The sequence below is a fragment of the Alternaria infectoria genome (genome assembly GCF_024043175.1).
Source record: "Alternaria infectoria strain BMP 0036 chromosome Unknown scaffold_7, whole genome shotgun sequence".
NCBI classification, from domain to species: domain Eukaryota; kingdom Fungi; phylum Ascomycota; class Dothideomycetes; order Pleosporales; family Pleosporaceae; genus Alternaria; species Alternaria infectoria.
Genome location: NW_026250696.1, coordinates 1,662,061 through 1,686,283, shown reverse-complemented (window position 1 = coordinate 1,686,283; position 24,223 = coordinate 1,662,061). Strand labels below are relative to the sequence as shown.

Genomic DNA, 24,223 nt, shown 5'->3' with positions numbered 1-24,223 from the left:
GTATTTATATCTTAGATACTTTAAACTATAAGTAAATAGCGCTATACTTCTAAAAAGATTAGTATAATATAATTTATAGTTATAGAAAACCTACGTAAGTATAGCGTAATATATTAATAATTTATAAATAGTTAAGCTTACTTCTCTTTAGGCAGCGTATTATAGGTACGTCTAGTACTTTTAATAATCTAATAACTAGCTAATACCTATAATCTACTAGAAGATAATAAAAGTACTAGTAAAGTATAACTAAAAAACTACGCACTATAAGAAAAAAGAAGTACCTATATATAATAGATTACTAGAGATAATATTCTATACTCTCTATAAAGTAAGTCTAAATTTATATATAGTCTATATATACGTAGTATTAAATATTTATAAGCTAAGATAGTAAATTAGTCTACTTATATAATCTACGTTTAGTATATATATAAAATACGTATAGCGCCTACACTAGCTAGAAATCTAAGTAGCTAAATAATTAATTAGGTAGCACGTAGGTTAAGCTTCTACTTACTAATATATTACTAACGCGTAAATAGAGCGCTATACGTAGATTATAGGTACTATTAATAAAGAACTAGAATTTAAGAACTTTAGAGACTAGCTTAACCTAATAAAGTACTAGTAGGCCTAGAAGCTATATAACTATAGAATTAATTAAGAATAATAGTAGACTTAAATAAACTACTAACTATAAGTATAAGTAGAATACTATAGCTAATAAAAGTATTAGAACTCTCTAAGGCTAGCACTATAATAGATACTATAACTTCTACCTCTACTTCTATATATAACTAGACCTACGTAAGATAATTTCTATATAACTAATAATATAGAATAGATATATAACTTTAATTTTAGTCTACTACTTATAACTAATAATATAGATAAGTTTAATTATAATATACTACTATACTCTTCTCTAAATCTTATTATATAGTTACTAGATAACACTAGATAGTAGAAAAATATTATTAATATATTGTAGAATAATTCTATTAGTAGACGTAATATAGTAATACTAAGTACTCTTTTCTTACTTAGAGATAATAGTATATATAATAATATAGAATCTAGTATCTATAAGAGAAGGCGTCTAGTAGATAGAAACTATATTTCTAGCGTATATAATATAGCACTTATACTATACTTAAGACTAATATATTACTAGATAGATAGAAGTAACTATTATAATACGCCTATAAATACGTTTAATATTAATATAGCTTTAGCTAATTCTAAGTAAATAAGAACTAGCTAGTCTATTATAGATAAACTATATAGTAAAGAAAAGTTAGCTATAAAAGATAAAAGACTTTAGTTCTAATATAAAGTAATCTCTACACTAGTGCGTATATAGTAAAAGAGAACTTACTTATTTAATAGTAGTGTTCTGCCTTTATATAAATATATTAATATACCTTATATTAAAGAACTAGAAGATATAGATTAATATTATTTACGCTATAAGACTAAAATAGTAGATAGAGAAATATTAGTATAATTTATTATATATTATACTATATATAACACGCTAATATATTATAGGCTAATATAGAAATAATAAAAGTAGATATTATACTTTATAATACCTACTATCTAAATAGACTATAAGTAATATTTCTATATAGTAAGTGCTACTTCTAAGATACTAAAAGTAATTTAATATACTATTAACTCTAAGAGTAGAAAGTAAAAAGAATTCTATTAATATATACTTAGATTACTTTACTACTCTATAGTGTAGAAACTATATACTATTCTATATAAAGGTAGAGTATAGTATACTATAGAAATAGGCCTACTAGCGTAAGGCCTATATCTACTCTTACTAGTAGACACTAATATATTATAGTACGCTATTATAAATAAATTAGTAAGAAAAGATAGCTAGGCTTCTTAGTATTATTATATATATACTATAATATATAAAAGTTTATTAGTAAAGAAGGCTTTAGCCTATAGTATAAGTATAACTATAATTATATAAACACTTCTATACACTCTATAGATAATATTATTTTATCTACTATAGATAATAGTAAGTAGAGCGTATCTAGAGTAATACTAGATAGAGTTAAGAATAGACTAATACTAAAGTAATATCTATATAGTATAGCGCTAATAGTTTATTAATATATTACTATACTATTTATCTTATATTACTACTCTAATAAGTAAGGTAATTAGTTTTTACGTAAGCTACACTATTTTATATTAGATTATAAACTATATATATAGCTCTTTTATATCTAGTTAATATACTATAATAATATATATTAAATAAACTAGATAATATATATATAGTATTCTACTATAAAGTATTTCTTTATTAAAATTCTTATAGTTATATAGCTAGTAGAACTACTATTAGTGTAAGGCTTAGATAAAGGTCTATAATATATTAGTAATCTAATACTTATTATAACGCAAATAATTACTAGTAAAGCTTACTAGTTATACTATACTATAAGCTATTCTTTAATAATATAGATTATATCTATTATAGATAGGTAAAATAGCTTTAAATAGTAGAGATTACTACTCTAATAAGCTAGATTATCTAATTTACTACTATAAGAGCCTAAGTATTATTAGATAATATACTTAATATCTAATATTATTATAAATATTACTTATAGTAAAAAGAAGATCTATATTATCTAGAGTCTATTAGTACTAACTAGCACGTATAATTATAGATATATAGTAATTAGTGCTAAAATAAATATTAGCCTAGTCTTAAAGATACTATAATCTATTACTATATATATGCCTTCTATTAATACTATAAGGTATTCTACTAAGAATTTCTAGTAAATATTACTACTACTCTTTATATTAGTAATTTAGCTAGATAAGAGTATTATATATCTATAGAAGGCGCGTAGATATAAAGAGTAAGTATAGATAAGATAAAATTACTTTAAAGTACTTATTAAGAGTTATAGTAGACTTAGCGCTAGAAGTAGATTATTCTAAGCTAAAATATATCTATAGTATTAGTAATATATTACACTACGTCTATAAAGCTAGACTAGGCTTACTAGTAGACTAGCGTCTTCTTTACTAGCGCTACTTAGAATTATCTATAGATACTAGTCTATATATCTACTCTTTTCTATCTACTTAGTTTTACTCTAATATACGCTGTATAACTATAATAGACTATTTATATTATAATAATCTCTATAAATCTAGTGTAAGTAGAACTAATATATTATATAGCTATTTACTAACTAAGACTAGAGTACCTATAGGCGCTATATTTAGTATCTTTAATAGCTTTCTAGATTACTATAGCTAATAATAACTATATAGACTATAGAAGTAAAGATAAAGAAGAATAGAATAGTTATAACTACCTCTACTAAGAGATTATATATTAAACTACTTCTAGAGACTATATTCTATTCTATATATAAAGTATATATACTATAACTAAGAAAATATAGCTTAAGACTAATACTAGTCTAGAAAGAGATATTTATAAGACTAAAGCTAGTAGCTTATTTATATACTAGCTATAATACTATTATCTTACTACTTAATACTTCTCTATCTAAAGTAAGAGTAATTAATAATACTTAACATATATACGTACTCTACTAGATATTAAAATACTAATATATTATAAAGCGCCTAGAATAGCTTTATAGACAAAGTTTAAACTAAGCCTAATTTTTAGTTATTTACTAACTACTATAATTTTAGAAAATACTAATAAGCTTAATAAAATAGTAATATAGTAGCTTTTTAAGATAGAGAAATTTAAAAATACTATAAGTAACTAAGTTACCTCTAGAATATAAAAGAGGTAGAAAGGCTTTAAGTCTAATAAATAAATAAGTATTACTAGTAGTAGCTACTTTATAGAAGAGCTAAATAAAACTTCTACTTATACTTATAGAGTATTACTTTCTAGTTTTCTTAACTAAATTAGTTTAGTGCTATACTAATATAATAGCTACTAGAGTATTATAGTAGTTAAGTAGCATCGCTATAACTATAATATTATAATATCTAGGTAGAACTATAGGTAACTTAAATCTATTTACGCTAAATATAATAGATATAATATTATTCTAGATAGCTAGAGTATAGACTATACTTATCTCTACTAGAGAATAGTATAGTTACTAGATATAATATACTATAAGAGTAATATAAGTTATATAAAAAAGAGTACCTAGTTTAGTAATATATTATAAGCTATAAGAACCTAGTATATAAAGAGCTACTTTATAGTATTAATACTAAAGCTTCTATCTCTATACCTAAGGTGCGTTATAGTATATTTATATATCTATCTACTACTAATATAATACTAAATAGACTAATAAGAAGAGATTACGCGTAGGTACTAGTAAATATCTAGTTATACTATCTAATAGTGCTAAGAAGCTAGGTTATATTAATTCTAGATAGAGCTAGTATAAGAAACCTTAATATAATACTAATATAGTATATCTCTATATAAGATAGACTAATAATACTACTAATATATAGAAATTAGTTAGATTTACTCTCTAAGTAGCTATAGGCGTCTATTTTAATAGAAGCTAGTAATAAAACTAAGTATAAGAAGCGCTATACTAATACGCTAGATACTTATAATAATAGTAAGAATAAAGCTAGCGCTATCTAAGCGCTAGATCTAAGAATAGTTAGTAACTAATACTATATATAGTTTTGTGCGTACTATAAAGTATATATAATTTAATACTAATATATTATAAAGATAGTATAGAATAAGTAGTAGATAAGCGCTACGCGTAATATATATAAGAGAAATAAGCTACTACTAGACGTAAGTAGAGATCTACTATCTACTTTTAATCTAGTCTTACTTATTTCTATATCTCTTTAGATACTATAGAAATAGTAAATACTTTTTAATAGTTACTTTATAAATAATAATAAAATGTAGCCTATAACTTCTTTATTTCTAAGTATTACTATAACGTAAAAGCATTTCTTAAAGTATAAGTTAAGAGTATATAGTAGAAGAATTATTATATAATAAACTTATATAGGTTTATACTCTTACTAATATATTATAGATAGACTCTAGAGTAATTAAAGTAGATATAGCTAGCTTTAATAACTTTTACTCTTTTAATAAATAGATTAGCTAGCTATATAAACACTATCTAAGTTATAGTTAAAAAGCTACTACTAATACTAGTAAGATACTTATAGTATACGCTCTAGAGAAATACTAACTATAGCGTAGTTTACTTTATAATTAGTAGATATAATAACTATAATTACTTCTATACTAAAGAAGAAATAGCTATTATTAAGAAGTAAGATAAGTAGAGTATATTTTCTATAATAGTAATTTATATTAGTGCTAATATATTATAGTACTATAATATAGATAGTATATAGCTAGATAATAGCTAGGCTTTAATATAGACTAGTACCTATACTATAATAATAATACTAGTATAATAGGTTTATTAAATATAAGTCTTTTATATTATTTATATCTTCTACTAGTTTAGTCTATAAGAGTAGTATTCTAAGTATAGCCTAAGATAAGCTATACTTAAATAATAGTTTAAGCTACTAGAAGATATTTAGAGTATTAGAAAGTACTATACTAACTTTCTACTAGAAGAGAAGCCTCTACCTATACTTAACCTAAAGATATAAGATATATAAGATAGAAACTTTTAGTTACTTAATATACCTAGTAATAGAAGAGAGATTTTTATCTCTAGAGAGTTATATAGATTAATCTTACTTCTAATATATTATATATAGCTAATAGTAGAAGATATAGCGTAGAGAATTACTATAATATTTAGAATATAATAGATCTAGAAGACTATTCTAAATAGTAGTTAGATATATAAGTTTTTAATCTTATATTATTATATTATTAAAGACTAATATTAAGTATAGTTACTAAGTATATTAAGGTTTACAAAGCTAAGTATCTATTAGTACTAGAGTACCTTAGTTATACTCTAGTGCTAGAAAATAAATTAGAATATAAATAAAGTATATAGAAACTAGATCTAATTATACTATATATAAAGTAAAGGTAGTAATAAAAGTATAGATAGTCTAGCTAAATAAGATTAGTCTAGATATAGAATCTAGTATAATATAAAGTCTTATTTCTATAAATTATTATATATATAGTAAGTATTATACTATATTAAGACTAAGACATAACCTTTTTATATAGAATATATTTACTTAATAAAGAATATCTTTACTATACGTAGTTACTATCTATCTATAGTAGATATAATAATATAAAAGTAGCTATTCTCTCTAGTCTAAACGTAACTAAAAGTACTACTACTTATACTATAGACCTTTATAATATATTACTATACTAAAGTAGAAGCTAAGTGTATAAACTAAGTTTTTCTCTTTCTACTAGTAATCTTTAGATAGAAGCGTTCTGTCTATATTATAGACGTGTTCTTAATATTATTATATATATATAATTCTTTACTATCTAATACTATAAAGTTATTATTCTCTAGTAACGCTATAGTATTTTTTTCTTTCTTATTCTTATTATTAAGGTCTAAATTACTCTATATAATTAGTCTATTCTAATAGTCTACCTTTATAATATATTAGTAATTTATTATAGTACTTACGTAAGTATCTACTATATAAAGCTTTCTTATTTTTTATAATTTCTTTAGTTATTAGAAGGTATATAACTTAGTTATATAAAGCTATACTATTAGCTAGTATAGTAAAGCTTCTTATATATATAGATATAGATACTAAAGTTAGTAGAGAATAGAGTAGAAGTATCTACTTATATTCTTAGGCCTAGTATTATATACTACCTCTTTCTAGAAATAAATTACGCGTTTAGTATACTAAAAGCTAGCGCTAGATAGAAGTATTATATATATAAGTAACGCTAAGAAAGAATAGCTCTAGACTTTACTTAACTCTTATGTAATTCTATAAAAGATATTAGTAATTTATTAAGACTAAATAAGGTAAGTTATACTACTTAAATAGAATTAGAGTTATTAAGATTAAAAGAATAGACTCTAGTAGCTATTATTCTAGCTTATATTAACTTACGTCTAGCGCTTATAGCTTAGAGCTATAATACTAGTTTACGCTAAGAATATAGTATACTTAGATTTAAGTATAGAGCTCTAGTAGTAACTAAGACCTATAATAGGTTAGTAATATATTATAGATAGATAGAGTATATAATATACTTTCTTATAGAGATACTACTAAAGCTTCTCTTATTCTTACTATATCTTAGCTTCTTAAACTACGTTACGTATATCTACTTTACTTAGTTAGCTCTAGATATATAGGTATATAGATATAGTAGTTATAGTTTAGTAGTTAAAGTAATTACTCTCTTATATAGTAAAGAACTAATTATAGCTATAAACCTAACTAGATATTAGTATTAACTATCTTTATATAGCTAGTTAAAAAGTTATACTAAATTCTAAGATAGCTATATAGTCTAACTTTATTTATCTCTATACTAGTGTTATAATTATTAATTAGGTAATATTATAGTAGATTATAATTATAGAGATTATAAAATTATTACTATATAAGATATTATTAGTAAAAGTAAAATAGTAAAAAAAGAAGCTTTTATTATAAAGATACTAGCTATAAGATTCTACTACGTACGTAGATAGAGTAGTAGAGTTAGAAGTAGTTCTTATAATATTATAATAAACTAATAGTAATAGAATAAACGTATAGGTAGTAAGTAAGTAGCCTAGATATAGACTAGCGTTATCTAGACTACTTATAATATATTACTAGTATATCTCTATTAAATATTATTATAATAACGTACCTATTTTATAATTACTCTACTAGGTAATAATAGTAATATAAATTCTTATTTAGGTACTACCTAATACTTATCTCTACTACTAGAGAAAATACTAGTGTATTTACTTTTTACGCTATATAGATATATAAAGTTAACTATTATTAATATATTATACTACCTACGCTCTATTAGTCTATCTCTTAACTATAATAATCTACTACTTATAATATACGCGCCTAATAATAATAATACTCTACTATACCTAAATACTACTTAAAATACTAGCGTATAGCACTAAACTCTATAAGAACTATATATATAACTATTAATATATTATTAATATTTTACTTACTTTATATTAGCTAAAGTATTAGTAATACGCGCTTTATATCTAAGAGCTCTAACTATAGCTAGAGCTAATAAAGTGTAGAAAGACTTTAAATATATTTATAAAAGTTAATAGAAAAACTATTAAGTATAAAGATTAAGAGGTAAACGTAATTAATAAGCTTTTTAGAGTAATCTTCTATCTTTTTTATAGTATAAGATATTATAATATTAAGAATTTTATATACTTAGGTAGCTAATATCTTTAGTAACTATTAAGTAATAGATCTTAGTATACTAGTTATACTAGAATGTAGTATAACGTCTATATTAGACTTTATAAAAGTAGTAACTTAATAGTGTAAGTACTTATAGAAGCTAAGAGTATAAGTAGCTATATATTTTATAATATATTACTAATAGATTACTAGAGTTCTATAAGATAGTAATAAAAGAGGTAGACTATAAACTAGAGTTTAATAATATTCTAGATTAGAGAGATCTAATTAAGTACTAGGCTATACTAAAGAAGTATAATATATATATAGAAGAAGTAAGAAAAGAAGCTATACTAAAGATAAAGATAGTAAAGCTATAAGAAGAGTAAAAGGTAGTAGTTTAATAACACTAAGCCTTAGTAGCTCTAGGTAATAGATATTAATATAGATCTACTAGTAAACGTAGATAGACTACTTATAAAGCTACTATAGTTAGTATATAGCTTATAGCTAGAATAAGACTAGTACTTACTTTCTCTTATACGCTCTAGAGAAATTAGCTAAGATAGTACTAGATTTATATTCTAAATATCTATTTTCTTATTTTTAACTAATACTAATATATTATAGCTAGACTATCTACTAGCTTAAGATCTAGTTATACTAAATACGTAAGTTAAGATCTATAGAGAAGACTAGGTAAGCTGTTTAAAAAAGAGAAGAGTTTTAATTACTAAATAAGTAGATTACTAAGTAGATATCTTAAGAACTATTTATATATATTACTAATATATTACTAGAACTTAATAGAATAAGCGCTAAAGGTAAGAAAAACAAAGTCTACTAGTAGAATACGTACTATAGCTAGTCTAGCAAAAATAACTATATAATCTCTAGATAAGAAAAAAATAGCTCTAACTTTAATATATTATAATACTATAAAAGAGCCTAGTACTACTAAGAACCTAAGCTCTTATAAGATAAAATAGACTTAGAAACTACTTACTATATAGTTTTATAGCTATACTATATCTAAATATAATAAAGTTACTAATATATTATAGACTAGTTTAGAGAAAGTATAGCGTAAGATACTATAGCTATTTATTTTGCCTAAGAAATAAGAACATTTATTTAATAGTGTTATAGTACTACTAGGTAAGTGTTATCTATAAGTACTATATATTATAGATATATAAAATATCTAAGATAACTATCTTTTATTTAAGAAAACGCTAAGCTACTTTAAGCTAAAGGTACTCTTTTAAGATACTATAAATAGAGATATATACTAATATAATATAAAAGTATATTAAGTAGTAAAATAAGCTTATTAATAAGTTTAATAATAGATATATAGGTAATAAGATTAAGAGTATACTCTATATATTCTATTAAGTCTACTAGTAGAAGTTAAAGGTAAAGAAAGTGTAAGGTATATTTTAGCCTAAACTATATAATTAATATACTATATACTTACTATTATATAGACTACTTTAGCTAACTAGATTATAGTATATATAGAAGGTTTTATAATAATAATAAGTTTAAAATTCTATAAATATAGTAGTGTTAGCGTAAGCTTTATAAGCTAAATAATAATATAAATCTATTACTAATATATTATAGTACTTAAGTAGAAAGTAGAGAGTAAAGCTAGATAGCTAGAGTTTATTATAAAGAACTATATACAGATAGAGTATTTAGGTAATAGGTTTCTAGACTTTAATAGAAACTTTAAATATAACTATATATACCTCTTACTATACTAATATAAAGTATATTATATAGCTATCTAGAATAGAAAGTAAGAGGTAGCTATTATATAGCGCGTAGAAGATTATCTAATCTTAGCTTTTATATATATACGTACGTAAGATCTATATAGTAATATATATTATAAATTTTATATTAGATAATAGCTTTTATATTTTATAGTAGCTAGTCTAGAATAGATAGAAGAGTTTTATACTATCTACTTAAGAATAGATATTTAATAGAGATAGTTATAGAGTTAAGCTAGGTTAATATAAATATAATATATTAATAAACTATTCTTTTCTAACTATACTATAACGCTATAGTAATAATAAACCTAGATAGTAAAGTTTTGCTAGCTGCGCTAGATAGACTAATAACGTAATAATAGAGGTATTATTTTATTTTATATAGCTTTAGAAAGTTATACTTATATATTACTTTCTCTAGACTCTAAACTATAGACTAAGAGATTATTAGAATTAGAGTAGATAAACTCTTTTATTAATTTATCTAAGTCTATAGACTAGAGCTTATTATTATAATACTAGTTATCTAATTTCTTATCTAACTTTTTTTCTTTCTACTTTTCTTTACTTAATAGATTCTACTAGTTAACTTCTATACTAGATATAGTATTACCTTCTTTACTATCTTCTAATACCTTCTTAGTAAAGAAAAACTTTATCTTTCTTTTAAGATCTATATATAATATATTAGTAAATAATTATAAACACTAGACTAAATTATTACTTTAGTATAATAGTAAATATAACGCTTTAGTTTTTTTTATAATTTATTTATATCTATATTATCTAAGAGTTAGTGTTTTCTTCTTTAGGTTTAGTTTAGTAATCTTTACTATTACTACGTCTCTATTTAACTTTATAGTAGTTTTAATAATAGTAGGTATTCTACTCTACGTAGGCGCTATATATAATAAGCGCTTCTACTATAAAATAATATAATCTAATATTAACTAGTATTATACTAGTTATTACTATAATAGAGTTATATACGTATAGTACTATAGGTTTAATAATATTACTAATAGGTTTATACTAGGCTAGCTATTTCTTAGCTACTACTAGTACTTATAATAGTTACTAAGAGGTATTAGTTTATAACTACGCTTAACTTATGCGTAATTCTTATAATATATTAGTAATAACTTTATATTTAATATATATACCTCTTACTAAAAATAGTAAGTCTAGGTTATAGAGGCTATATTAAAAGTTTAGTAGACTAAGTAGTAGTAGTTAGGTACTACTATACTATACTAACTATATATAGTTACTTTACTAGAGATATAGTTAGCTTTACTATAGATAATACTATATAAGCTATTAGTATTAAATTATAGTTATAAGAAAGAGAATTAAATATACTAGCTATATAGTTACTATATAAGTATTAATAAGCTTATATAATAAGAGTAGAAAGAGCTAGTAGTATACTATAAGTATACTAGAGGTATAAAGTTATAGAGGTAAATTAACTTAGAAGTAGGTAGTAAAGAAAGTATATATAATATACTGCGTAAGAGATATACTAGTCTAAAAGAAAGTATAGTAAAAGTTATAATTACTCTTACTATCTACTATATAAAGTATAGCTAGCTCTAAATATACGTAATAATAACTAAACTAGTAAAATATAAGTAATATATTATAAGTATAGCTCTTAGAGAATACTATTTAGATAACTAACTACTTTTTAATAATAGAGAAGAGTAGAATATATTTTAGATTTAATATAATAAGTAAGTTAGTATATTCTACTATAGGCGCTTAAAGCTAAAAGTTTATCTAGTAGATTTTAATACTATACTAGCTATCTAACTATACTATTCTAGACTATACTTACCTTTATAGCCTACTTAATAACTAGTATATAGTTACTATTAATCTAAAAGTACTAGAAGAGATTCTATATAGTATTAGCCTAGAAAGTAGAGAAAAGTAAAGTATATTTATTTTAGAGAACTAGCTGCGCTCTATAGTAGTAAAGGCTTATAGTACTATTAGAGAGAGAGCTAATATAATATATTAAAGTATATACTATAAAAAGTAGATATAGATTATCTAGTGCGTAATAATAAGTTTATAGTAATCTAGTTAATAAGTAACGTATTACTATATAATAACGTAGATTAATAGCTCTAGATTAAGCTATACTCTAGATCTACTATAATATATTAGCTATATATTAAAACTATTTATATAATTAGTATACTTATCTATATTATAGGTAGACCTTTAGTAGACATAAACATCTTTACTATACTCTTTCTTACTAATATAACTAATATAGATCTTAGTACTTAGAATATAGTTATTATATCTAGGTTTTTATTATAAAGCTCTAAACTTATTCTTAAACCTAGATCTAGAGCTACTTAGTTATCTTTATTATTAGACTTAAATTAAAAGTTATTAGTAATAGTAGAGCTACTATAAAAACTATAAAGGTTAGGTTTAATATTCTTAGAGAAGCTGCTAGTAGTAATAAAAGTAACTAGTAAGTTCTTCTCTAGCTAAGTAGGTTCTCTAGGCTTTATAGATAATAAATTATTAGTTTTAAATAAATTATTAGAGTTAGCCTAGCTATAATTAGTATTATAATAGAAGCTAATATATTACTAACTACTTATAAGTAGATTATAATCTTTACTCTCTATTTTTAGTATAAGATAGTTAAATAGATATTCTAGAAAGAGAAAAGTAAAGAAAGAAGTACTTAATAGATAATAGAATTAGTGCTAGTAAACGTGTAGTTTAGCGTAAATAAATAGTTTCTAAGATTACTTTTACTTAAAGCTAACTACTAGGTAAGACTACGCTACTCTATTATAACGTTATATTAATAATATATTATATTTATATCTAGACTAAAAGTATAGACCTTAGACTTCTATTAAGTTTTATTCTACTAGTAGACACTAACTTTCTTCTATTATATAATCTATCTATTTAGGTATATAGATAATTATAATCTTAGAATATACTAAAGAGATAGTAAAAGTAGTATAATACTAAAATATCTAGTTTACTATACTATAAGTAAGTTTATAAGTCTAGCGTAAGTCTAATATATATAATATATTAAATATTAAAAAGCTATTTTATAATATTAATTAGGCTAGATATTACTAATATATTTTATACTAATAATAACTCTAGAAACTTTCTTAGCCTATATCTATAAAGGTATAAGTTAAGATTAAAATTAAGTAAGATAGAAAGTCTAGACTAATAATAATAACTAAAGAGTATAACTACATAGAAGTTTATCTAGAGATAATATACTACTCTAAATATAATATATATTAACTAAAGATTATTTAGAATTATAATACTAAGTAGATATAGATTAAAGTCTTAAATAAAGTAAAGATAGCTTACTACTTACTTACTAGCTATAATCTATATATCTTACTAGTAGATCTAGCTATACTACTAGTATATATAGTCTTTCTTACTACGCGTACGTATCTTAAAGGTTAACTATTAATATACTAATATATTACTAAAAGTATAGAATTAAGATATAGACCTAGTAGAAGATAAACTAGACTATAAGTTATTTATAGACTAATATAACGTAGTTAAAGTTAATAAAGCTTTCTAATATTAGAATATAATTATCTACTAAGATTAAGAAATTAAAAAGTATAATAAAAAGCTAGTATTATTATAAGACTAAAGGTATATAAGTACGCGTAAGTAGTATAAAGTTTCTTAGCTTTACTCTCTACCTAAACTATAGAGTAAAGATTATCTACGTATTAATAAATATAACTAAACTAACTAATATTCTTATAACCTAGATATACGTACTATACCTTAACTATATATATTAGAGTATAGTTAAGTAGGTAAGAATAACTATAGTTAGAAGTATTACTATATAACTAATAGTATGTAACCTCTAGTTAGATAGCTTAAATACTTAATAAACTTCTTTCTTCTTAATACGTAGATAGAAGCTTACACTTATTAACTAGATAGATACTTACTTAATAGGCTACTTAATAATACGTAATATATTATAAAACTAGAGACTACTATATAATAGAATAAAAGAAAGTTATATAACTAATTACTCTTTAATATACTAACTAATATACGTAAGATTAAATATCTCTATTATTATAGTTTACTAATATATTTCTATAGCTATTTTTAAGATTTAGAACTATAGAAGATTAAGTTAGGTAGGTAACTCTAGTTAATATATCTAGTCTCTATAGAACTATCTATAATAACTCTATAAAGTATATAGATAATATACTTAATTATAAAAGTATATAAAAGTAATAGTATAATATATCTTTACTTAATATATATAAGGTAAATATTAGTAAGAGTAGTTAAAATAATATTAGTAGTACTACTATAGTAGACGTCTTTTATAAGTAGTTCTAGCGTAATAAGTAGATAGTATATTTAATATTATTATTAGCTTATTATATAGCTAATATATTATAAAAAGAGTATAATAAATAAACTAGATAGTACTATAATAGATAATACCTTCTATAGAGCTTTAGTTAATAGCTTTTATCTAGATTCTTATAAATATAATAAGAATCTAGATAAATAAGTAACTAGTAATATAATAAATAGAGACTCTAAGCTATTATTCTACTATAATATAGTATTATAAAGAGTTAGATTTATACTTTAATAAATACTAATATATTATAAACTAGAGAATACTTAATTAGCTATAAGAAGACGTTAAAGCTAAAGTACCTAATAATACTATTTTATTTTAATAGTACGTAGTTAATTATCTAGTATTTAATATAGTAATGCTAATCTTTATACTACTAACCTTTCTACTATAAAAAGTAATATTATTTAGTAACTATAAGCTACTTAAAGATAAAGATAGTCTAGTAATACTAGTTTTATCTAGAACTAAAGCTATTTATAAAGACTTTCTAAGGTATAAAGAAAGAGTATATAGAGATAATATAGAAGTAAAATATCTATATAAAGTAGTAAGCTATATACTAATATATTATAAGTAAATTTAAAAGAGGTAAAATAAGATATTACTAGCTATAATAAGTCTTAACTTATAAAAAGTTATATAAGGTAGCTATATAAGCTATATAAAGAGCACTAATATAAAATAAAAAGCTAGATAAAAGATAAGTTCTTTATTTATATATAAAGAATTTATAACTAATATTTCTTAAGTATACTTTAAGATACTAAAGTATAAGAACTACGCTTACTTTTATATAGATAAAGAAATAGCGCTAGTTAAGAAGTAGAATATATAGTATAGGTAAAGATAACCTACTATATATTATATTACTAATATATTATAGTATTTATATATAAAAACTACGTAAAAAGAAGATAGCTAAGTTTAAATTTATAATACTATATTTACTATAAAGATAAGTAAAGTATAACTTATAAGTTATATATAATACTTTAGCTTAGTATAGATATATAATATTAGTTAAAGAGTAGATATTATATAGTAGATAATAGTAAAAGCTAAAGTATTATAGCTTAATAAGCCTACTAAATTAGTAGTATATTAAGAATACTTTACTAATATTTCTATAGTAGTTAAACTTTCTTTTATTATTTTTTCTACTAATTAAGATATTAAAGATAGAAAGTTTATCTTACTTACTAACTTTATAACTATAGTTAGTATTTCTAGATTAGATAAGTTATATAAGTATTAAGATCTATTATAGTATATTAAAGAAGCTAATCTTACTAAATATATTCTAAGGTATAGCTTACGCGTTTAGAGTATAAATACTTTAGAAGTAGATTCTTAGTAAAAGTATATTATATAAGTATAGCTTATTAATATATTATATAACTACTAATAAATATATAGTTATAGATTATATTAAGTTAAAAAAGGTAGTTTACTTTTTTACTATAAATAAGTTTAGATATACTCTAAAAGTAGATAACTATATTAATAACTAGAAAACTAAAAATAGCTAAAGTATATTAAATAAAGTAAATATAGTATAGCTATAAAGAAAGTAGTTTAGAAATATACTTTTAGCTACCTAGCTTACTATTAGATATTTTTAAATAGTTTATAAATACTTTAGAGTCTTTTTAATTTAGTATACTTACTATTTAGTTTAAATAGAACTATATTTTATTAGCTTTATAATATATCTACTTAGAAATATATTATATAAACTTATAAGTTAGCTATAGATACTTATCTTTACTATTTAGTTTATAATATATTACTAGCTACTTTTAACGTAAGTTTAGTATTTAGGTAGTAAAGATTACTATATCTAAGTAAAGTTATTATTATATATAAAATAGCTAAGGTTTAATTTTTTATAGTATAAAAAATTATACGTAGCCTTTATTTACAAGGACTTACTTTAGCGCTGCTACAACTTAGTAGCGGCTAGCCTTATACCTTAGAAACGTGCACAAGGCGTCGACGCTTACCTTCCTGCGGCTAGTCGCCCTCGACATCGCGTTTTGACATCTGTCGCAAATTGTCTGCTGATCTTGAATACTCTTTTACCTCTATTCCTATTCGCCTGACGTGTCGCGCCCTTTTCCGTCCGTCGCAGCATAAACCTACCTAGTCCGACACCTTGATCGACGTCCGACTTTACATCAACCCCAAAGTTTACCGCAGCCGTTGAACATCCAAGGGCCCAGCCAATCCCTTACCTACGCCAATCCCGCCGAGGTGCAACACTGATAACGAGTCCCCGCGAATCGTCTTATCTCGAATCCTACGAACAGTGTTGATACCGCCTGTATCGCCAATCTTGTCGCGTCGTCCTTCTGTATTGTACGGACAATCGCAATGGCTTTTACAGCGTACCAACCTAAGGCGCGGGTCCAGAAGCCCGCGCCTCATTTCTCTGGCACTGCAGTCGTCGATGGCACATTTGAAGGTATGCGACTGTTTACCGTCTTGCATCTTTCTCCTTCTTCACCCATCCGATTGCCTATCAGTCAGAGCAACGTACTGACAACCCTTAGACCTCAGCTTAACAGCCTACACATCCACCAAGCAATGGCTCGTCCTCGGTTTCGTCCCCATGGCCTGGACTTTCGTTTGCCCGACCGAGATCCTTGCCTTTAGTGAACGCGCATCCGACTTCGCTGCCCGTGGCGCCAGCGTCGTCTTCTCCAGCACAGACAGCGAGTATAGCTTGCTTGCTTGGACAAACGCAAGCAAGAAGGAAGGAGGCCTGGGCAAAATCAATATTCCTCTGCTGAGCGACAAGAACCATAGCATTGCAAAGGACTACGGTGTGCTGATCGAAGAGGAGGGGATTGCGTTGCGAGGTCTGTTCTTGATCGACCCGAACGGCATCGTACGACAGATCACCATCAACGACCTTCCTGTTGGAAGATCGGTCGACGAGACTCTTCGCCTGATTGATGCCTTCCAATTCACCGACAAATACGGCGAGGTACGTTGCTTCCTATTCCCATGCACCCCCAAGTACGCTATATGCTAACATAGTTTCACTAGGTCTGCCCTGCTAACTGGAACCCTGGTGACGAAACCATCAAAGCGACCCCCGCAGGCAACAAGGAATACCTCGAGAAGCTCCATACTGACACCAAGATGTCTGACGTCGCCGCAAAGACAAACGGTACGGCTTCTTCGGCGCGTTGATAATGGCCGGCCAGACCTCAATGTTTCGAAAACAGTGTGCTGATCTTCCTTCTTCCAGGAACTGCATGAAATGCAGATGTTTTGGCGTGCTTTGATCCTGCGATATTAGCATATGCGTCTCGTCTTTCATCTGTGATTAGTTGCATTGATCGGCGTTGTTCTGCCGCTGTCGCGTTGGTTTTCTGGTCGCGGTCTTCGGCTCAGCTACGCCCATCATACCAATAGAATCCACTCTATACAATGTTCAAAACTTTAAATCATCTGCTGCCTTGAACCCGATGGCACTGCGTGTACCGTGAAGGCTTAGTTCGAAAGACTGTGATCTTCGTTCCTTGGTTTGCAATATATCTCTGATTCCTACATGAGCCCAGAAATAACTTTAGCAAGATGAAAAAGCCCCAGAACTTCTGTAAAATAATGCAGTCGCAAGCGTGTCGCGACATTGCGAAGGATGCGCGTTAGCTTCCGCTTGGCGCTACGGAAACAACGCGAACGCTACGGATCTGTACCTCTTTCGACATAGCCCACGAGAAGGGCCTCCAATCATGGAGCCACGCCTGAATACGCTACTGGACATCTCGAACCAAAGCAGCATGTCGTACTTCACAGAGCCATCGAACATGAGCTCACCTGGCTCGCAACGACCATCACACCACATTAATCACAGCTTCGTACGCCCAAGAGCGCTCATGCTAACGAACGCATCTCCTGAAACCGCTCAGTCGAACGACCTCCGAAGAGACGGACAGGAGAGGCTGTATGCCACACGATCGATGCCCAGTGCTCCGATAGCACAGGTATTGAATGATGAGGCGAATGTGCTCGAGGCTGCACAACCCGTGCCATCCACCTTTGCCCCATCAACAACACCTTTCAGTGGAAGGCTAGTTGATTTGCTTCTGGATAGCCCGGATCATGCGAGGCAAAGATGGGATCAAGAGCAACAGTTTCTTCAGCCCGACAACACAGGATGCAGCCCAGCTGTCATCAAACTACCGAGGTTACCGCAGCCTCCCAAGCGGACAGCGAAGCGACCTAGAATCCCGCCGTTGCTACAGGGCTTGCATCAACCGCCGCCACTGCCGCCTGAGGGCAGACTCTTCCCACCGATCACTGGGGAAAAGAATGCTTTCGCGGGCGACAGAGGGTATGATGCACGTTTTGAAGAGTCCAGGACCAAGGATGTGGATGAGCATGCCTTTCTGGAAGGGAATGCTATGGACTACAACAGAGCTGTTCAACATGCCGAAACCCCGTCGTTTTCCCAAGCGTCAGCTCCGCCTGTATCTTCTAGTTTAGTAGATGTGGCCCATGAGACAGATGTAGCAACAAACGCCTCCAAGGACTCTGAAGCGCTGTTACAGCCCAAGCGTGGAAAGAAGCGAAACAAGTGGTCTGAACAAGAGACTAAAGATCTGCTTTTAGGTGTCAGCAGGTACGGTATAGGCAACTGGAAGAAGATACTACAGGACCAAGACTTTGCATTCAACAATCGCACCGCCGTTGATCTAAAAGACCGCTTTCGTGTATGCTGCCCTGGTGAAGGTCTGAAGCCACGACAGCCAAAGACCAAGGGAAAAGAGAAGATAAGCTCGGTTGAGACACCGCCGGATTTGCCAGATCAAGCCATGTACACTCACCAGCATTCTCTTCCTATTACCGAACGCCACTCCGACATCAACCTCATGTCGAATTCTCCCAGCCCGACGGAGAACCAGCAAGGTGGAGCTACTCGTAACAAGACTACTACGCAGCTGGATCTAGCCGAACTCGGTATCCGAGAACCATTCTCAAAGACCACTCGTCGACCACGCCGGGCCTTTAGCGCACGCGACGACGTTAATCTGCTGAAGGGCTTTGAAAAATATGGGTCTGTATGGCACTCGATGCGCGACGATGAGGACCTAGGGTTCGGAACTCGGCATCCAACAGACTTACGTGATCGATTCAGAATTCGGTATCCGGACAAGTACGCCAAAGCAGGATACAAACTCAAAGCAAAAGAGAAGGAACGTACATTGTCAAAACAAGCACAAGAACAAGAGAAACAGGACGATTCTTCGCAACAGCCAGACCACAATCCACTTCAGAACCCTTCGCACCACGCGAAATCAAGTCACTCACAGAACGACATTACCCTCTTAGCAAAAGACGCAAATCCCTTCAACAACAACGGACCAACCACAACCATGCCATCACACTGTCCGATCTCCAACAACACCACCACCAACAACGTCAATAATCTCAACCCCGCCCTAAAGCCCTTCAACCCCTCCTCCTACCTCTCCGACTCCCTCCCCACCCTCCCCTTCGACGACCCAGACAACGAGCTCACACAAGACATGAGCACCGTCGGCGACGAAAGCCCAATAACACTAAGTCGGAATATTCTCCGTTGGGCAGATGCGAATCCGTCGTCTCTGTACGCCTTGCCCGCTACTTCTGCGGCTTCTGCTTTGGCGTCGACGGGAAATGGGCTTGGTGGTAGTCTTGGTGGTAAGGGGGCTGGCGGGGGCGGGTCTGGTGGTGGTGGTGGTGGTGATGGGGGGATGGATGGGTTTATCGGAGGAGGGAGAGGTCAACAGCAGCAGCAGCAGATGGATGGTGGGAGGGGGATGGTGCTGCCTGAGGCGGATAGTTGGCTGTTGGGTGGTGAGAGGGTTTCGACGTATGGGATGTATAGGCATCGATCTTAGCATAGGCTCATGTGTCGTACGTGGCAGCGTGGGACGTAGGTAGAAGGTCAAATAGCCACCTCATGTTGGCATGGTAGGGACTGCTCGATACAACGACAAACTTCAGTATAGTTTTCCAATTCGGTACTCTCGAGAGCTCAAGTGCAGACCTATCCATCCTGTCTACATGACCATGCCCTCTGCCCACATAAACCCGGGTATCACTCGCTCCCAACCTCCCATGTATCAAACCCCCTATCTCGCAGTCTGGCAAATGACAAGGGCAAATTCTCGGAAGTCTCCTCTGGTGGCCTCTTCCACATCCTCCTCCACGACACGACCATACTTCTCCTCGTACTCCGCCTTAACTCTAAGAAGATGCTGCCGGTCCCAATGTAATCTCACAAGACGCGAGATGAGTAGTTCGACCCGTTGTTGGCGTTCATGCTTGCTGGATGTTGCTTCGCGCGAGGATAGGCGACTGTTGGAGGAGCGGCCGTCGTTTGCGGGCTCCATGAGGTCGACGAGAGCGTGGTGGAGGAGCATGGCATCTCTTGCAGGACGGTTGACTGGGACGCGTGATTAGTATATATTCAAGAGCTAGGAGTTATGGGGGAAACACTTACTGACGCCATTGAGAATGTGCGCAATGACTTCACCAACCAAGTTGTTGCTCTTCTTGAGAGCGTCTCTCGCGAAATTGCCTTGGTACTTTCTTTCATATGTCCTTAGCACCTCGCGCAGATGTGCGTCACTTCGCATGATGACAATACTGAGCATAGCACTTTCTCCGCCTTCCCTGGCTCGGATGGCTTTGTATAGGGTATCGACATCGCGATTGCGATATTCCACCGGCCACACATCACTTTCTTCCTGCCGATTGGCTTCCAGTGCCATCAGCACGGCTTTACGGAACTTGTCGGCTTTGAGCTCCTTGTCCATGCAGCGGATGAGGGAGTCGCTGTAGCGCTTGTCTTTGAATGAATCTTTGATTTCGCGGATCTCGTGGTTTTGTCGACCCATTAGCGATTCGATGAGGAGCTCTCTCTTCGCCGAGTTGGACTGGTACCAGTAGTTTGCCCAGTAGCCCTCGCCTTCGTATTTGCCTAGGGCCGTCACGTAGGCAATTTTGCCAAAATTACCGTTGGTCTTCAACTTGATGTGTTTGGCGATGTTGATACCCCTGCCTTGTACTTTGCAGTGTCGCTTGTACTCGGCTCGCAACTCGAGCATCTGGTCGTGTGTGAGGATTGGGAGGATTTCGCATATAGTCTCCACATCCGGCGTTCGCGCCGCCAGTGCGTCGACAAGCGCTAGAGCGTCGTCAGTGGCATCGTATATTCTCGCTTTTCGTTTCTCCTTTTCGGGAAGGCGCTCGTCGCGGCCATATGCGGCCATTGCCAGCTTGTCGGTATGCCGTGAGGACCTCGAAGGGCTGGGCGTTCGTCGCGAGGAGGTAGAATGAGCACGGCGGCGGCGGCCATGACCAGACTCACGAGGGGAGAGGGTATCGAGAGGAGGCAGATGGTCAAGATCGTCATCTAGCATCAGCGCCTGAGGCATAGGACTGATGGACTGATACGTTCCATGGTACGCTTCGAGCAGAGGACTCGGCGGCGGTAGTCCGGAGGGGAATCCCCCAGGCATGCCTCCTGGAATGATGGTTTGTATATCGGGTCTGTTCCCGCTGACGGACAGCCTATCCATGCGCAGCCCATCTGGCCTGTCGCCTGCGCCAAGGTGACCTTGTGGACGCATCTCTACTACATTACGGCCGTCGTGTGTGCTCATTGGCCCCGAGTAAGAAGCAGCTCGGTGATGATCAGGGCGCGGCGAGTGGCTGCCCATGGGAGGAGGCGGGTAGAAGGACTGGTCGGCTGGGGGCGGCTGAGGAGCCTGTGGCATGGTCGCATACTGAGATGGCGATGGAGGGGCCTGTGATGCGTACGGGGACTGCGGAGGCGGCGCGTGCGATGCATACTGAGGCTGCGATGGGGGAGCTTGCGTTGCATACTGCGATTGTGAGGAAGGAGCCTGCGGCACGGCTGTGTACTGAAGTTGGGGCGTCGGGGGGTAGGAAGGGCTTATGGGCTGGGAGTTGTGCCGCACGACTGGCGGCGGCTGGTTGTTGCTGCCCACAGGTTTCGCGGTATACTGGATATTCGTGGGCGGACTCGCATACTGGAAAGCGCCGTTGGTCTTCGCTGTCGCTGTCGGGGTGCGCGTGGGCGCGTTATGCGATGCCGACGTTGCGGTATAGGCAAAGCCCTGCGCGGTCGGCGCATACTGGACGTTGCCCGGCTGCGCATACGCGACGCCGGCCGAGTTGGCTGCCGTGGTGGCAGGATGGGCGAACGAGGCGGACTGGGTATACCCTGGTCTCTCGTGGGGAGGGAGATCGGTGTAGTTCCCCATGGTAATGGGTTCGCTGGCTGGTCTGGTCGCCATTTCTCAGTTCAAGTCCCGCAATGTCTGTCGCAGACATCTGGCAGACGCATTTCGCGCAGTACTCACGTCGCATATTGCTGACCCGGCTGCCTAATCTCATACTGCGGGGTTGCAGCGCCGTTGTCAGCTGCACCTTTGTATCGCTGAGGCTCGCGCCCGTCACGGCTGCGTGAGCGCGCACCCTCTCGACCGCGCCCAGGCGATTTGGACCGCGAGCGCCTTGACTTGTCGTCTGGCCGCAAAGACATGGCCTTGATCTTTCACTGCTCAATTGATGAGACTTATGTCAATTCTCGTGGTCGAGGTTTACGCGCTGAACACTTCGGTCCAGTGCACGGCGCCACGAAAATTGCGATGGCTGGAAGCTGCCACACCATTGCCGCTCCTTTCAGCCTCGCTCATGTGTGTGCATTGGGGGCCAAAACCGTTGCTCAATTCGCCCTTTTCCCTGGCTCCGGAGGTCGGGTAGGCGCCTGCGTACATCATGGAGCAACTCCGTGAGTTCTTGTTGTAGCATCACGATGCCAAAGGTGTCGTTGGTCCTGATATGCACGTACATCGAAAGTGGAGAGGGAGGCTTTCCCGACTCCAGCACATCCGTCCGCACTGAATCACAGTCATGATTCTTATCTTGCGTCACAGCGTCAAGCGAGCGCTAGAAACGCCGAAAACCCTCAGTCAGAAACTTATGTTGAGCCGCTCCAGCTCCGTAACGCGCCGATATCAACGTCGCCATCGGCGAAGACAGGAACTGTGGGTCTCAACTCACCGCTTCAGCTACCTGACATGGAAATATCGAGCATTCTACGGACATTACCAGGGAATGCTTGGTACCTTAATGCTTAGCCTATCCGTCTGGTGAAAAGATTTCAGCTCGAGCTGAAGTGGTGTATCGGCAGAGCGCCACGATGCATAGATAAACAAACCATGACAGCAGCTTATAGGCCGTGACCATCAGCACAAGCCGCGCTGTTCTAGTTGGCACTTAAAGCTGAGGTGATACCATATTCAATTGTTACAATCGTTATTCGCATTCTACTAGAATCATGGCTGTCGTTATTCCACCTCCTAGTAATCTCCAGCCGCAATCTGCACTCCTCCAATTGCCAGCAGAAATCAAACACATCATATTTGGATTGTGTTTCGTTGCCGACACCCCCATTATCGACCCCCGAATTGACGATTCCAAAACGCGAGATGACACTGTGGTTCGCACGACACCAGGCGCTGCTCTACTTCAGACATGCCGTAGAACCTACCACGAGATCGACCGCCGTCCACTATTCGCGCAGAACACCTTCCGCTTCTCAAATCTGACCGGG

The 24,223-nt window shown here is 32.1% G+C and overlaps 3 protein-coding genes across 3 annotated transcripts; 2 read left to right on the top strand and 1 right to left on the bottom strand.

The window, feature by feature from the left end:
- Positions 1-16,953: 16,953 nt before the first annotated feature.
- Positions 16,954-17,778, top strand: TSA1B (Peroxiredoxin TSA1-B; the record flags this gene model as incomplete). The annotated part of the gene is made up of 3 exons (XM_051496796.1): positions 16,954-17,044; positions 17,133-17,569; positions 17,632-17,778. The coding sequence occupies 3 exons, from the start codon at positions 16,954-16,956 to the stop codon at positions 17,776-17,778; spliced, it is 675 nt and encodes a 224-aa protein (XP_051353516.1).
- A 593-nt stretch (positions 17,779-18,371) lies between these two features.
- On the top strand, positions 18,372-20,474 carry J4E92_005413 (uncharacterized protein; the record flags this gene model as incomplete). Its single annotated transcript, XM_051496795.1, has 2 exons — positions 18,372-18,376; positions 18,446-20,474. 2 exons carry the CDS (start codon positions 18,372-18,374, stop codon positions 20,472-20,474), a joined length of 2,034 nt encoding a protein of 677 aa, XP_051353515.1.
- A 234-nt stretch (positions 20,475-20,708) lies between these two features.
- On the bottom strand, positions 20,709-22,868 carry J4E92_005412 (uncharacterized protein; the record flags this gene model as incomplete). Its single annotated transcript, XM_051496794.1, has 2 exons — positions 20,709-21,022; positions 21,080-22,868. 2 exons carry the CDS (start codon positions 22,866-22,868, stop codon positions 20,709-20,711), a joined length of 2,103 nt encoding a protein of 700 aa, XP_051353514.1.
- Between the last annotated feature and the right edge of the window lie 1,355 nt (positions 22,869-24,223).